We start from the raw sequence: 11,775 nt of genomic DNA, 5'->3' as shown, positions 1-11,775 counted from the left end.
GACTGGGGGTTAGCACAAGAACTTTACCAGAAACTACAAATCTATAAAAATTTATATTTTGTTGTGTTTAAAACCACAAGAACACTGTTTTGCTTGAGCCTGAGACACCAACTCTCAGTTCCAACCCTGATTTTTTTTTGTTGTTTTTTTTTTTTCATTATTTGTTTTAAAGACAGAGCTTTAAAGACCCATTGGAGTTCAGAAATCAAAAAGTTGCACTATTCCAAATTAAAGGATACTTTTTTTTTTTTCCAACCAAGCCTTAGATATAAAACAGTAAGCCAAGGAAACAACAGAGTTTACGCATCTGGGATTTTTTGTTGTTTGTTTCTTTGCCCCTATAAAACATTACAAGCATTAAAATTTCCTTTGAAGAGCAAAAGTGGTCTTTTTTTTCTTTTCTGAGTTGGAAAGCAAAATTCTTATCAGCAGTGAATGCTGTGAAATGTTTTTTTTTTCTTTCATATTCCACAAAGCACAGAGTAGAGAGAGAGAGATAGAGAGAAAGAGAGAGAGACAGAGAGAGAGAAAGAGCTGGACATTTCTTCTCCAAGGTTTATTCCACAGTTATGTTTGTTGGCTATCCAAGTGCCTTGTGATATGCACAAGCATATTCTACATTATTGGGGTATATCCTTTGACAACCAGTAGATCTAATGGCTGATAAGGAGTGACCTATGCAAGTTCAGTTGGCTTGTCCTGGGCAATTGAACGGTTGGATGAAAGATTGCTAGTAAGAATTCAACTGCATCCAGAGGTAAGGTTCTGTTTAGAGAGCACTTGGCTTGCCTGAACCTGGCTACGTTGACTCATTTTGGCTCATGGATTTACCCCCATTTAGCACTCCTGAAACACTTCTGCTCTTTGTTGGGGTCCCACTTCCAGATCTTGAGAACTCTGTGAGATCGTGGAGAGAAGGCTCTTTGTACATGGCCACTGCAAAGCAAAAGAGAGGCAGCACAGTCAGTATGCATTGGGTGTTACTCAGTCTGTTGGTGCTGGGATTTTCCATTCAGCAACAGGCAATGCAAGGAGTGAACGGCAGAAACATGGCAAGGAGGCACCTTCCAGTTCTAACACTCCCTAAGAGCCTCTGAGGTCCTCTTAAAGCGAATGACATTTTAGAGAAGGGAAAAACCCTCCCCCTCCCACCTGCTCACTGCACTTACAAACTGCAAGACAGACCTAGGCTGCTATTAGCCAACATTTGCTCATTGGTGCTGAAGCAGCATTCTTAACAGCTGTGATCTGACCTCTCACCTGTAAACATACCCTAAGTAGGTGGGTGCAAAAATGAATTTTTAGTCTTCTTATTCCTTTGTTTTCACACATGTTAGTAAGGATCCACCTTGACATCAGTTGCCTAACACCTAGTCCTAAATGTGGACTGCCAAACTAGTCCAGCATCTACCCAGGGCTATGCACCTTTGAAATATCTGATTTCAGAATGACACTGCCTTAAGAGGCTACCTAAGAGCATAACCTCTTAAGGAAGGTGCATTAGGAGGCTACCTAAGAGCATAACCTCTTAAGGAAGGTGTACATAGAAGCTAGTTCTTCTGGAGAAAAGGAGCACCTCCATATATCAACTCTTTCTGCACTGAGCAAAGAGGGAGCCAAGTTCAACCACAGCCCTGATTTGGATCCTGTAGTTAACTGGGCTGAGTGTACATCCTGGCTGTATGGGTGTACCATGTGTATTAATACATTTCATGTCATACGCTGATGCCACATTAATTGTGGTTTAATAAGCATGGCCTATTAGAGCTCTAACCCCAGGCAAAACCAAACGAACATCCAGTGACCCAGAGCACAGACTAAAAACACACTGTACAGCAAGTCACAAATGGCCTGTGAGCAGATGTTTGGGCCATTCCAGGCAGAACCTTAGTTACCTGTTATGGAGGCATTGTGGACTTTGGGCACAAAGAACTTAATATATGCATTTGACTGGATTAGAGAAACACAGAGGTAAGGTGGAGAAACCTTAAAAAAAGCAGCTCTGGTTAAGATTCAAGGTGTGCTACAGAACATTGTCCTCTTGCTCTGGAAGCAGCTGAACCCTTCAAATATGCATGCACAGCAATTAAACATCTCTGCCACAAGATAATGGCAGTGCAGATAGATGGAGCAAAGCCAAGAAATTACCTTTTAATGGTTTTGGAAGAAAGTGTGCTGCAGGTTTATTTTTCTTGACGTGGTTTCCTTTCATTATCTCTCCTTCTTTGTTAAGACCCAAATACCAACCCCGGCCAGACTGTTGCTGTCTGTAGATCATTGAAGAATACGTCACATAGTAGTTTTCAAATACTGATTCTTTGAACTTGCATTCAGGTGTAAAATGTTCCTGTAAGAACAGATCAATAGGGGCAGTGCTGAATCTCACATCAGTTAATGAAAAAAAAAAAAAAAAGCATCCAATATTCATTGCTTTCCCCGCGGTTAAAAGACAAACCTCTCACCCTCCACTGTCCCATTATGAAGCAGGGGCCCTCAAAGTATTAACAAAAGAGTAGCACAGTTTGGAACCCATGAAATGATGCTGGGAGCAGCTCAGAGCAGCACAAATTGTTCTGAAGGAGTTAAAAGTCTAAGTGAAGAATTATCGATCGGTGCAACTAATGGATATTAGGCAGAGGCAGCCCTGATGCCAACCCTATGGGACCAGCTGTGGTCCAGCCCCATGGGTGATAAGTGAGGCCACGTAATGCCTTTGTGCATTCACTGCTGGCCTTAACTGTTTATGTGGAAAGTGCAATCAAAATTCAAAGCCAAGATGCCAGGAGTAAATGGTTGTCTCTTACTAAGCCTGCAACATTAACTTAGCTTGTGGCAGCTGCCTCTTTGATCTAATCCATGCTCTTTCTCTGCCCAGTGTATCATTCCCTGATAGTGCAGCTGTCAGAGGCCCACTGCAGACATTAGCTTCTGCTGTAGGACTGTAGCACAGATGAAAGCCTAGAGGATCAGGCTGTAGTCTTCACGTGCAATTGCACTGCTTCTCTTGGGGAGATGATATTGAGCTAACAGTGCAAACTAAGAGCAAAGACCAGGACAGGGCCTTTTTCCTCTTGCCAGTGGTGTGGCTGGCTTTCCCTGTGCCATGGTGTTGGCTGAATCAAGGACAGGACCTGAGGTTGCCAGTTGAGAGATGGCTGAACATGAGCCAGCAATGTGCTCAGGCAGCCAAGAAGGCCAACAGCATCCTGGCCTGGATCAGGAATAGTGTGACCAGCAGGACCAAGGAAATGATCATGCCCTCCATACTCAACACTGGTGAGGCTGCATCTTGAATACTGGATTCAGTTTTGGGCCCCACACCACAAGCAAGACATTGAGGTGCTGGAATATATCCAGAGAAGGGCAATAACACTGGTGAAGGGTCTGGAGAGCAGGGGTGGTGAGGAGCAGCTGAGGGAACTGGGGGTGTTTAGTCTGGAGAAGGGGAAGCTGGGGGAAGACCTCATTGCTCTCTACAGGTCCCTTGAAAGGAGGTTGGATCCAGGTGGGTGTTGGTTTCTTCTTCCTAGTAACAAGTGATAGAATGAGAAGAAATGGCCTCAAGTTGCACTAGAGGTGGTTTAGGTTGGATATTAGGAAAACTTTCTTTCCTGAAAGAGTGGTCAGGCATTGGAACAGGGTGCCCAGGGAAGTGGTGGAATCCATTCCTAAAGAGGTGTTCAAAAACCATGCAGATGTGGCTATTTGGGAGATGGTTTAGTGGTCATGGTGGTGTTGGCTTGATGGTTGCACTCCATGAGGTGTTTTCCAACCAAAATGGTTCTATGATTCTAAAACCTTTTTGGCACTATTGCCCATACTCAAAAAAGGATACAGACATGAAACACAGGTCTTGGAGGTCCTGACTGAGCTGCTTCCTAAGGGCTCTCTGTGCTTCAGGTTTTTTAACACTACAATTTCTGACAACATCTCACCTCTGAACCCATAAAGGTCCACAAAATATGAAAGAGGGAGGGCTTGGCTTGGTGTTGTTAATACCTCAATCCTGCCTAATCACACCACACAGCAGCAAACTGTCTGCTGGCCTCTCCTTGTGAAGGCAGCCAGCTTCAGTGGAGCTGCCTTTGTGCTTCAAGCATCCTAGAGCAGCTTGAGAGAAAGGAGGAAAATTTGTGCTTGCATAATGATTGTAATCTCCATTTAAAAAAAAATGAAAGGAAATTAAATGTCTCAGGAGCTGAAGATGTTCTTATCTCGTGTCTTAAATAGTCTTGGGCAAGAAAAAAATGGTATTAAAAAAAACCCCAACCAAACCAACTGTACATTTTCTGCACATCTTTTGCCATTTTATCTTCTTGCAGGAGAAAAAGAAAACAACTCCCATCTTCTAGCTGGTGTTTGCTTCAGCAAAGAATGTGAATCAAGCAATTTTCTTCCTTTTTTTTTTTTTTCTTCTTCAAGTTAATTGGCTGCTATTTAGTTAATTGACAATTGGTTTCAATTACTGTCAAATTGGGACAGCCACTGCATTTTTGCAAAATTTCTAAATAAAAGCCTTCCATCACTGTTCCCTGCCTAGCACCAGCCACGTTAACAAAGACCATTGCAAGTGTATCAGCCAATTAGCAGGAAAATGGAAAGGCACAGTGCTCCCATCGGAAGATTTTGGGTTATGTACAGTAATTTGGAGCTGTTTTGGGTACAAAAGGCTTGCTTGTACACAGAGGCAGAGGGTCAGATTGCAAACAGAACCATAACATTTACTCTGGCTCTCTTAGGAAGCAAGTTAACCTCTGAATGAGCAGCAGGAGCCAACAGTCTGCAGATTTCCTTGAAACAGAAGGGCAGGAACAGTGGGGAGACAGAAAGGCAGACACTAAAAAGCTGCTTCACCTCTGATTTTACTCTCTGAGTTGGCAGCTGAGCCCATGAGCAGCCAGACACTGGCCTGGTGGTTCACCCCAGCCTGACAGCCATCCCCATGAGCAACACAGACACAGAGCAACACAGTAATCCCCTCCCTGGAGCTGTGATTCAGCAGTAAGTACTACAGTGGTGATTTCTCACCACAAACAGCAGGACACAGAAACAAAGCACACCCTCTGGAACATACTCATTTACCACAACAAACTCCCTCCCAATTTTTCCAGCACCAAAGCAACCACCTCACTCACCTGCCTGGCTTGGCACAGAATCATGCCCCTCTATCTTGACTAACATCTGCTCAACTCCTTGGCTACAGCTGCAGCTTCAGAAGGTGCTGCACAGTGGGAAAAGCATCCCTTTTGCCAAATAGAAGTAGATCCCACATGAGCTGTTTGCAGAAGCTGAAGTGCTTTGCTTGCTCCTGAATGCTAAACAGCTGCTTACCTTTTGCAAGAGTCTGTACCCATCCATCACTTGCCTTTAGTTTAACCCATGTGTGTCTTATCTACTCACTAGAAAAAAACAAAAAACAACCCAAGAAGAACTGCAGAGGGAAGCTCTGAATGAGGAATGCTAGGCAAATATGCTCCTGATGTGGGGGCACTGCAATTAAAATGTACTTGTCTGAGATTGGTAAGTCCATGTGCCAACCCAGCTGGGTATGGACAGGACTTCTATTAGCACATCAGTTCAAAATACAGTGCAGAGCAGCAAGTACAAATTGGTCATTATCATCTTTGCTGGCAAATTCTTTAATAATTTACCAAGGGAAGGCAAGGTAAAGTTAGGAGAGGGTGGAGTTCCCCAATCAAATCTTTTCCAGCTCATAGAGTCAATCCTACTGAAAATTTATATATATAATTAAGTGTTGAGTTTTCCCCTGTCTCTCAGACATCCTCTTTGTCTGTCTTTGCCATGAAAATGATTCAAATGGGTTTGAAGAAGTCCAATGTTACAAAGATATTCCTACAGAAACCAGATGAAAAATAGGTACTTGTATAAAACTACCTCAACCTCAGCCTGCCTTAGAAGCAGGGATGATGGCAGTTACATGACAGTGAACTGCACTCACCTAAGCCCCTCACACACACCCCCTTACAATGAATGAATGAATGAATAAATAAGACTTAAAGAAAATGCTGGATTCAGTGTAGTCATGACTCAGCCATGCTTAAGTAAGCAAGAAGATGAACTGTCAGAAGCTGCTGCTTGGTTTTGAGCTGATCAGCTGAAGTACTGAAATGTTCCTTCATGAATAGATCTGCAGCTGCATTAAAGATGTGAAAAATAATTAAAATAAAAAAAAGAAGAGAGAATAATTTGATGTATGATAATATGGTAAAAAGGCCTTGTAGCATATACTTGGAGTGGCTGTACTTCCAGGCAGCTGACTGGATTATATCTAAAATAATCCAGTCTCCTCCATTCAAATACTGCATTACAAGTATGCCAAGGATGAAGGCTACATTAATGTAAGAGCTGGAATGCTCTCTGATATGACTGTGCACAGCCATCACACCCACCTACACTACAGGACTGAATATATACAGGGCTGGAACAGGCTGCCCAGGGGGCTTGTGGAGTATCCCTCTCTGGAGATATTCAAAACCTGCCTGGATGCGTTCCTGTGTGATCTGCTCTAAGTGATCCTCCTCTGGCAGGGGGGTTTGGACTGGGTGAGCTTTTGAGGTCCCTTCCAGCCCCTAACATTGTGTGATTGTGTGATTCTGTGATTAATTACCCCCAAATGACAGAGACAGAAATTCACACTCAGCATAGAAAATGGCAAATGGGTTTTTAAGGCAAATATTTAAGGCTTGGTCTTCAAGTTCCTGTCTTTACAGATGCCTCTTATCAGGACAGCTGCAGGCAGAGTGCACATAAGGAGGACAACAGGTTTGCTTTCTGTTTGTTCCATATTTTGTTTGCATCATGGATACCATCAGCAGAGGCTATCACCAAATACATCACAGAGTAGTAATTTGAAGTCATTAGGTCAGTCCTGAGTTTGCTAATCCCTGTGTATCATCACAGGATGAATGACTTGCAGCTAACCTGCTGCAGTCGGCCACAATAATCAGAAATTTTATTTAGTGTTAGGGCCATGAATAAGCAAACAAGAAAAACAAACAAACAAACAAAAAAAGACCCCCAAACTTTGAAAAGTATTTGGGAAAAATATGGAGTGCTTGGGAAACTTGGAAAATGTTCTTATATATTGAGCATATAATTGTGTTCCATGTGATCAATGTCTCTGCTTGTGGGATTTGTTCTTTATTTTCTCCACCTAATGAAAATTTGATTTTTTTTTTGTTTGGTTTTTTTTTCCCCCTCCATATCCTGATTTCTTTCAGGGCTATAATGTATCTCAGGATTCCATTCTTTAATCATGGCTTTTTGAAGGAGCCCCTGTAAGACTCCAGAGTAGTGATTTTCTGCGTCACTGAGCCTGCCTTTTTTTATTAACAGAGATTGATTTTCTTCATCTTGGCATGTGAAGTTTCAGGATGCATCCTCTGGATCATCTCTCTGTAATGTGCAGTGGTATCAACAGCACAAGACTTGAATACTTCAACACTGTCAGAAGTAACAGCTTTTAGATCACCACTTGTGAGAAGAGTCTTTATGGAAACCAGCATATGGTGAAGCCACCAAAAGCTGATTGCCATTAGAATGGAAACTTAAAATGATCCTGAAGCAATCTAATCTGTCTTGGACAAATTACAGTTCCCCCAGATAGGTTCCAATCCCACAATATTGTCCACTTTGCTGAGATTTACCTATTTTGAGGAATCTTAGTGTTTTCAGTGGGAGCAACTCACAATAGGTGGATAGGTAAAGGACTGTAATTTGGAAGGCTGTTTGACCATGTAGAATCATGGAATCCTTTAGGTTGGGATTGTAATCTGTAGGACTGTAATTTGGAAGGCTGTTTGACCATGTAGAATCATGGAATCCTTTAGGATGGAAAAGACCTTGCAGATCATCAAGTCCAACTGTTATCCCAGCACTGCCAAGTCCACCACTAAACATAATTCTGACTGTGTACAACAGCTGCCAGTCACAGCAAAAGACATGCTCCTCAAAAAGCTGTGTGGGCTTTTGAAGACAGGCTCAGTTCTGGGAGACACCACAGAATCAGAGAGTCATTAAGGTTGGAAAAGACTTCTAAGATCGAGTCTAAATGTCAAGTCTACACCACCATGCCCACTAAACCATATCTACATGTGTTTTGACACCTCTGATGATGATGAATTCACCACATCCCTGAGCAACCTGTTCCAATGCCTGACCACTCTTGCAGGAAAGACATTTTTTCCTAATATCCAACCTAAACCTCCTCTGGTGCAACTTGAGGCCATTTCCTCTTGTTCTTGTTACTTGGAAGAAGAGACCAACACTCACCTCACTCTAAAGTCCTTTAGGGAGCTGAGGAGAGCAAAAAGATCTACCCTCAGCCTCCTCTTCTCTAAGGTAGCACAAAATTCTCAAGAGGTTCCTTAAAACTCAACTTACTGCTGCTAGAACAAAGAACTACTGCTGAAGAGGAGTTTCAGGAGGCTATAATTCCTCTTGCCTTCACTAGAATCTGAAGGCATGTGCACCAGCCAGCTGGGCATGCAAGGAAGAAAATGTAATTCAAAACTCCAGAGAATATATAATATATAGAATATATACTAAATTATTTCATCAGGAAACCTACTTGTTGGCATGTATTACAGAAAGGCACAGGGTTATTGGAAGATGATCCCAAACAACTCCATGGCATGGAATTGCCTGGGCTGGTGCAATAAGCTGGAATTCATCAAGTGAAACATGAGCTGACAGAGGTGTGTAAATTTATTTAGGACGAAGGTTCCAGAAAGAGTAAAATGAAGCCCAGGGAGGCAGCTTGATATCCAGCATCCCCAGGGTAAGATTTCAGGTTGTCACTAGGTATTCTCTCAAGCCATGAGCAAAGCACTGAAAAGATCCTGTAATAATTCCCTTGATGTTGTTCCTTTGCACAACAAATGGAATGCACAAAGTCAGGGAAAAAGGTACCATGAATGGAAGCAGAAAACGTACGAATTAGAAATACAGGGATGCAGAGGTTGAAGTTTTGCTCATTGTTCTTTTTCTACCCTTGTCAGTGACTCAGGTGTGAAAACTTGTCCAAGTCATCTTTGCCCAGGTTCTGAAGTGGCATTTGGGCACCTCAAGAGGCACCTAGTTAAAGCTCAGTGCGTCACCTCTCAGCACTCTCTGCCCATGGGATGGGCAGGGAACGTGCTGCCTGGTGACCCCGGGGGAAAAAGACTCAGTCACTGTAAACAGTGCTGGAAGCTAATTGAGAGAGGAACTAACTGGGAATGATAATATTATTGTTCCCCTGTCTTTGGGTGATGCTTCACTTCTGCAACTGTGTTGATTATCCAAAGCACTCCTGAACTGGGCCAAGAGAACTAAGCCATGATACAGAAGGAAGATGGTCTTCTGATTGCTGCAAAAGGAAATGAATCCTGTTAGAGAAAGCCTACAATGTGGTTTAAAGGTTGTGCAAGATGCCCAGGAGAACACCTCACAGATGTCAAACACAGGTCCCTTTCCTAATTCATCCCACAAGATGTAATTGACTTAGTGTGAATAAGAAAGACAGAAAATCCACTTTGTCCTCAAATGCTTCTCTTCCTTGTTAGTGCTTATGCATCATGTGCCCTTCTGATGCTTGTGGAAGCATGATACAGGGAAACCTCTTCAATCACCTCAGTGATCAGAGAATCCAGAAGGTGTGGGGGCTTTTGAATACAGGCTCAGTTCTCACAGAGACATCAGACAATATTTTTGGTTGGAAAAGACCTTCAAGATCATCAAGTCCAACACCACCATGGCCACTAAACCATGTCCCAAAGTGCCATGTCCACACATTTTTTGAACACTCCACTACCTCCCTGGGCAGCCTGTTCCAGTACCTGACCACTCTTGCAGGAAAGAAAATTTTGCTAAGATCCAACCTAAATCTCCTGTGGCACAACTTGAAGCTATTTCTTCTTGTCCTATCACTTGTTGCTTGGGAGAAGAGACCAACACCTACCTCACTGCAACCTCCTTTCAGGGAATTGTAGAGAGCAAGGTGGCCTCAGCCTCCTGTCCTCCAGACTAGACAACCCCAATCCCTTTAGCTGCTGTTCACAAGACCTTTTCTCCAGACCCTTCACCACCTTTGCTGCTCTTTTCTGGGCATGGTGGTGTTGGGTGGACAGTTGGACTTGATGGTCTTAGAGGTCCTTTCCAAGTGTAATGATTCTGTGATTCTATAAAACCACATCATTCATGGACTGTACTCCCAGGTTAGGTCAAGGGCTGGTTAATACCTCTGGCTAAGGTAATCCTCAGCTGAAATACATAACACTGAAGTATCCTGCATGTTTTCTCTGTTGTCTTCCCCACTCTGATTAAATATTCTTCTCTAGGCATGTGCCACTCATCATCTTTGGGTGGTGAACTTGCTGCTGTAGCTTCTCATGATACTCCCTCCCACATGACTGAAGTAGGCAGAGGGACCCAAACCTTCCTAGCTTCTTGGCAAAGCACCAAGAGCTACCCTCCAAACAGGTCAGTTGAAAAGTAAACACTGACACAATACATGAGCTGCATGGGCATTAGAGAAAACAGGCATGTTGGAAAAGATGTGCTTCCTGAGAAGAAACTGGGAGAGATCTTGTATGGGAGCTCAACCTGGATGATAAATAGAGTCATCTTCCATCATTGAAAGCAGCTGAGGTGAGAATCTATCTCTACCTAGTGCAGAGGTAGCTGTGAGCAGTGTATCAATACCCACAGCCCACCCAGCCTGGTGGTTCTTACAGCAGCCATGGGATCATGCCAACTGGAGAATCCTGCTCCCATTCAAAGCTCCAAGAGAACTGCCTTGTCCTCTCTGTAGGCTCAAAATTCTCCCCAGAGTAGCCAATCCTTTCCATAATTTCCCTAAGCTCATTATCCCTCCTGCCTGCAACAGTGGCTTCCACAGGTGAGGCCAGCCCTGCGGAAAACATACTGAAAATGTGTCCATTGTTGGGGTTTATCAGAAGCCAATTTATTCTTTTTTTTAAAATTATTATTATTATTATTACAGCTTTATTCTCTCAGCTTTTAATTTTGGAAAACAGCACATAAAAGTACCCAGCATCCCTCTTCTGAGCCATTCATTACCCCACATCTCTCTATCATGTCTCTGCTTATTCATCTCTTGTCTTAACTAAGCAGGCTTAATCTTTTTAAATCTCTCCTCATATGAAAGGTTCTCTGTGCCTCTAATCATTTTCATTACCCTTCACTGAGTCCTTTCAATGTCTTCTTCTTCTTTTTTTTTCCCTCTCCATCATTTCCAGACCCAAACCACAACATTTAAAAAGAGGCTGCACCACTGAGTTGCATAAATGGAGGCAAGATATTTTCAGTCCCCTTGCCTTGTGACAAAGTAAAATGGTCTTTGCTGTTCAGCCTCACTATTGTGTGTTCCTACAAAAGTTCTCTATCTTTTAAGTGGTGTCTCTGATAAATATGGTCCAATTTGATGGTATTTCTGACCCTCTGAGCAGTCAAGTGTACCCAAGCTTAAATATTAAAGGAAGGGAGAAGGAAGCAAAAAACAGATAGGGACAGCTTTCTTCCTCAGAACTAGAGCAGAGAGCTCCAAAGATGCTAAGCAACCTGTTTTATAACATAGCCATTATCACACAGATAACCTGCCAGCCATTGCCATCAGATTTCTAGCAGTTATAATTGACATCAAGTCCCTGCATTGTCAAATCTCTCTGACACAGCTGTTGTGCAGAATGTCCTCAGCTTAAGTGTGTCATGCATTACTTTAAAAAAAAAATGCAATAAAAATCTAAGTTGAAA

At 42.8% G+C, this 11,775-nt stretch overlaps 1 protein-coding gene across 3 annotated transcripts in view; it reads right to left on the bottom strand.

The window, feature by feature from the left end:
- Positions 1-799: 799 nt before the first annotated feature.
- Positions 800-11,775, bottom strand: part of FGF13 (fibroblast growth factor 13) — a 139,796-nt gene continuing 128,820 nt past the window's right edge. For all 3 annotated transcript variants that reach the window (XM_054388439.1, XM_054388440.1, XM_054388438.1), the window contains exons 4-5: positions 2,149-2,347; positions 800-936 (exon numbers count right to left, since the gene is read on the bottom strand). In XM_054388439.1, the coding sequence (XP_054244414.1) occupies positions 800-936; positions 2,149-2,347 (336 nt within the window). The remainder of the gene's footprint in view (positions 937-2,148; positions 2,348-11,775) is intronic.

Source organism: Indicator indicator, chromosome 17, assembly GCF_027791375.1.
Source record: "Indicator indicator isolate 239-I01 chromosome 17, UM_Iind_1.1, whole genome shotgun sequence".
In the NCBI taxonomy this organism is placed as follows: domain Eukaryota; kingdom Metazoa; phylum Chordata; class Aves; order Piciformes; family Indicatoridae; genus Indicator; species Indicator indicator.
The sequence above is the reverse complement of the archived record's forward strand: the minus strand, read 5'-3'. Positions and strand labels throughout refer to the sequence as shown.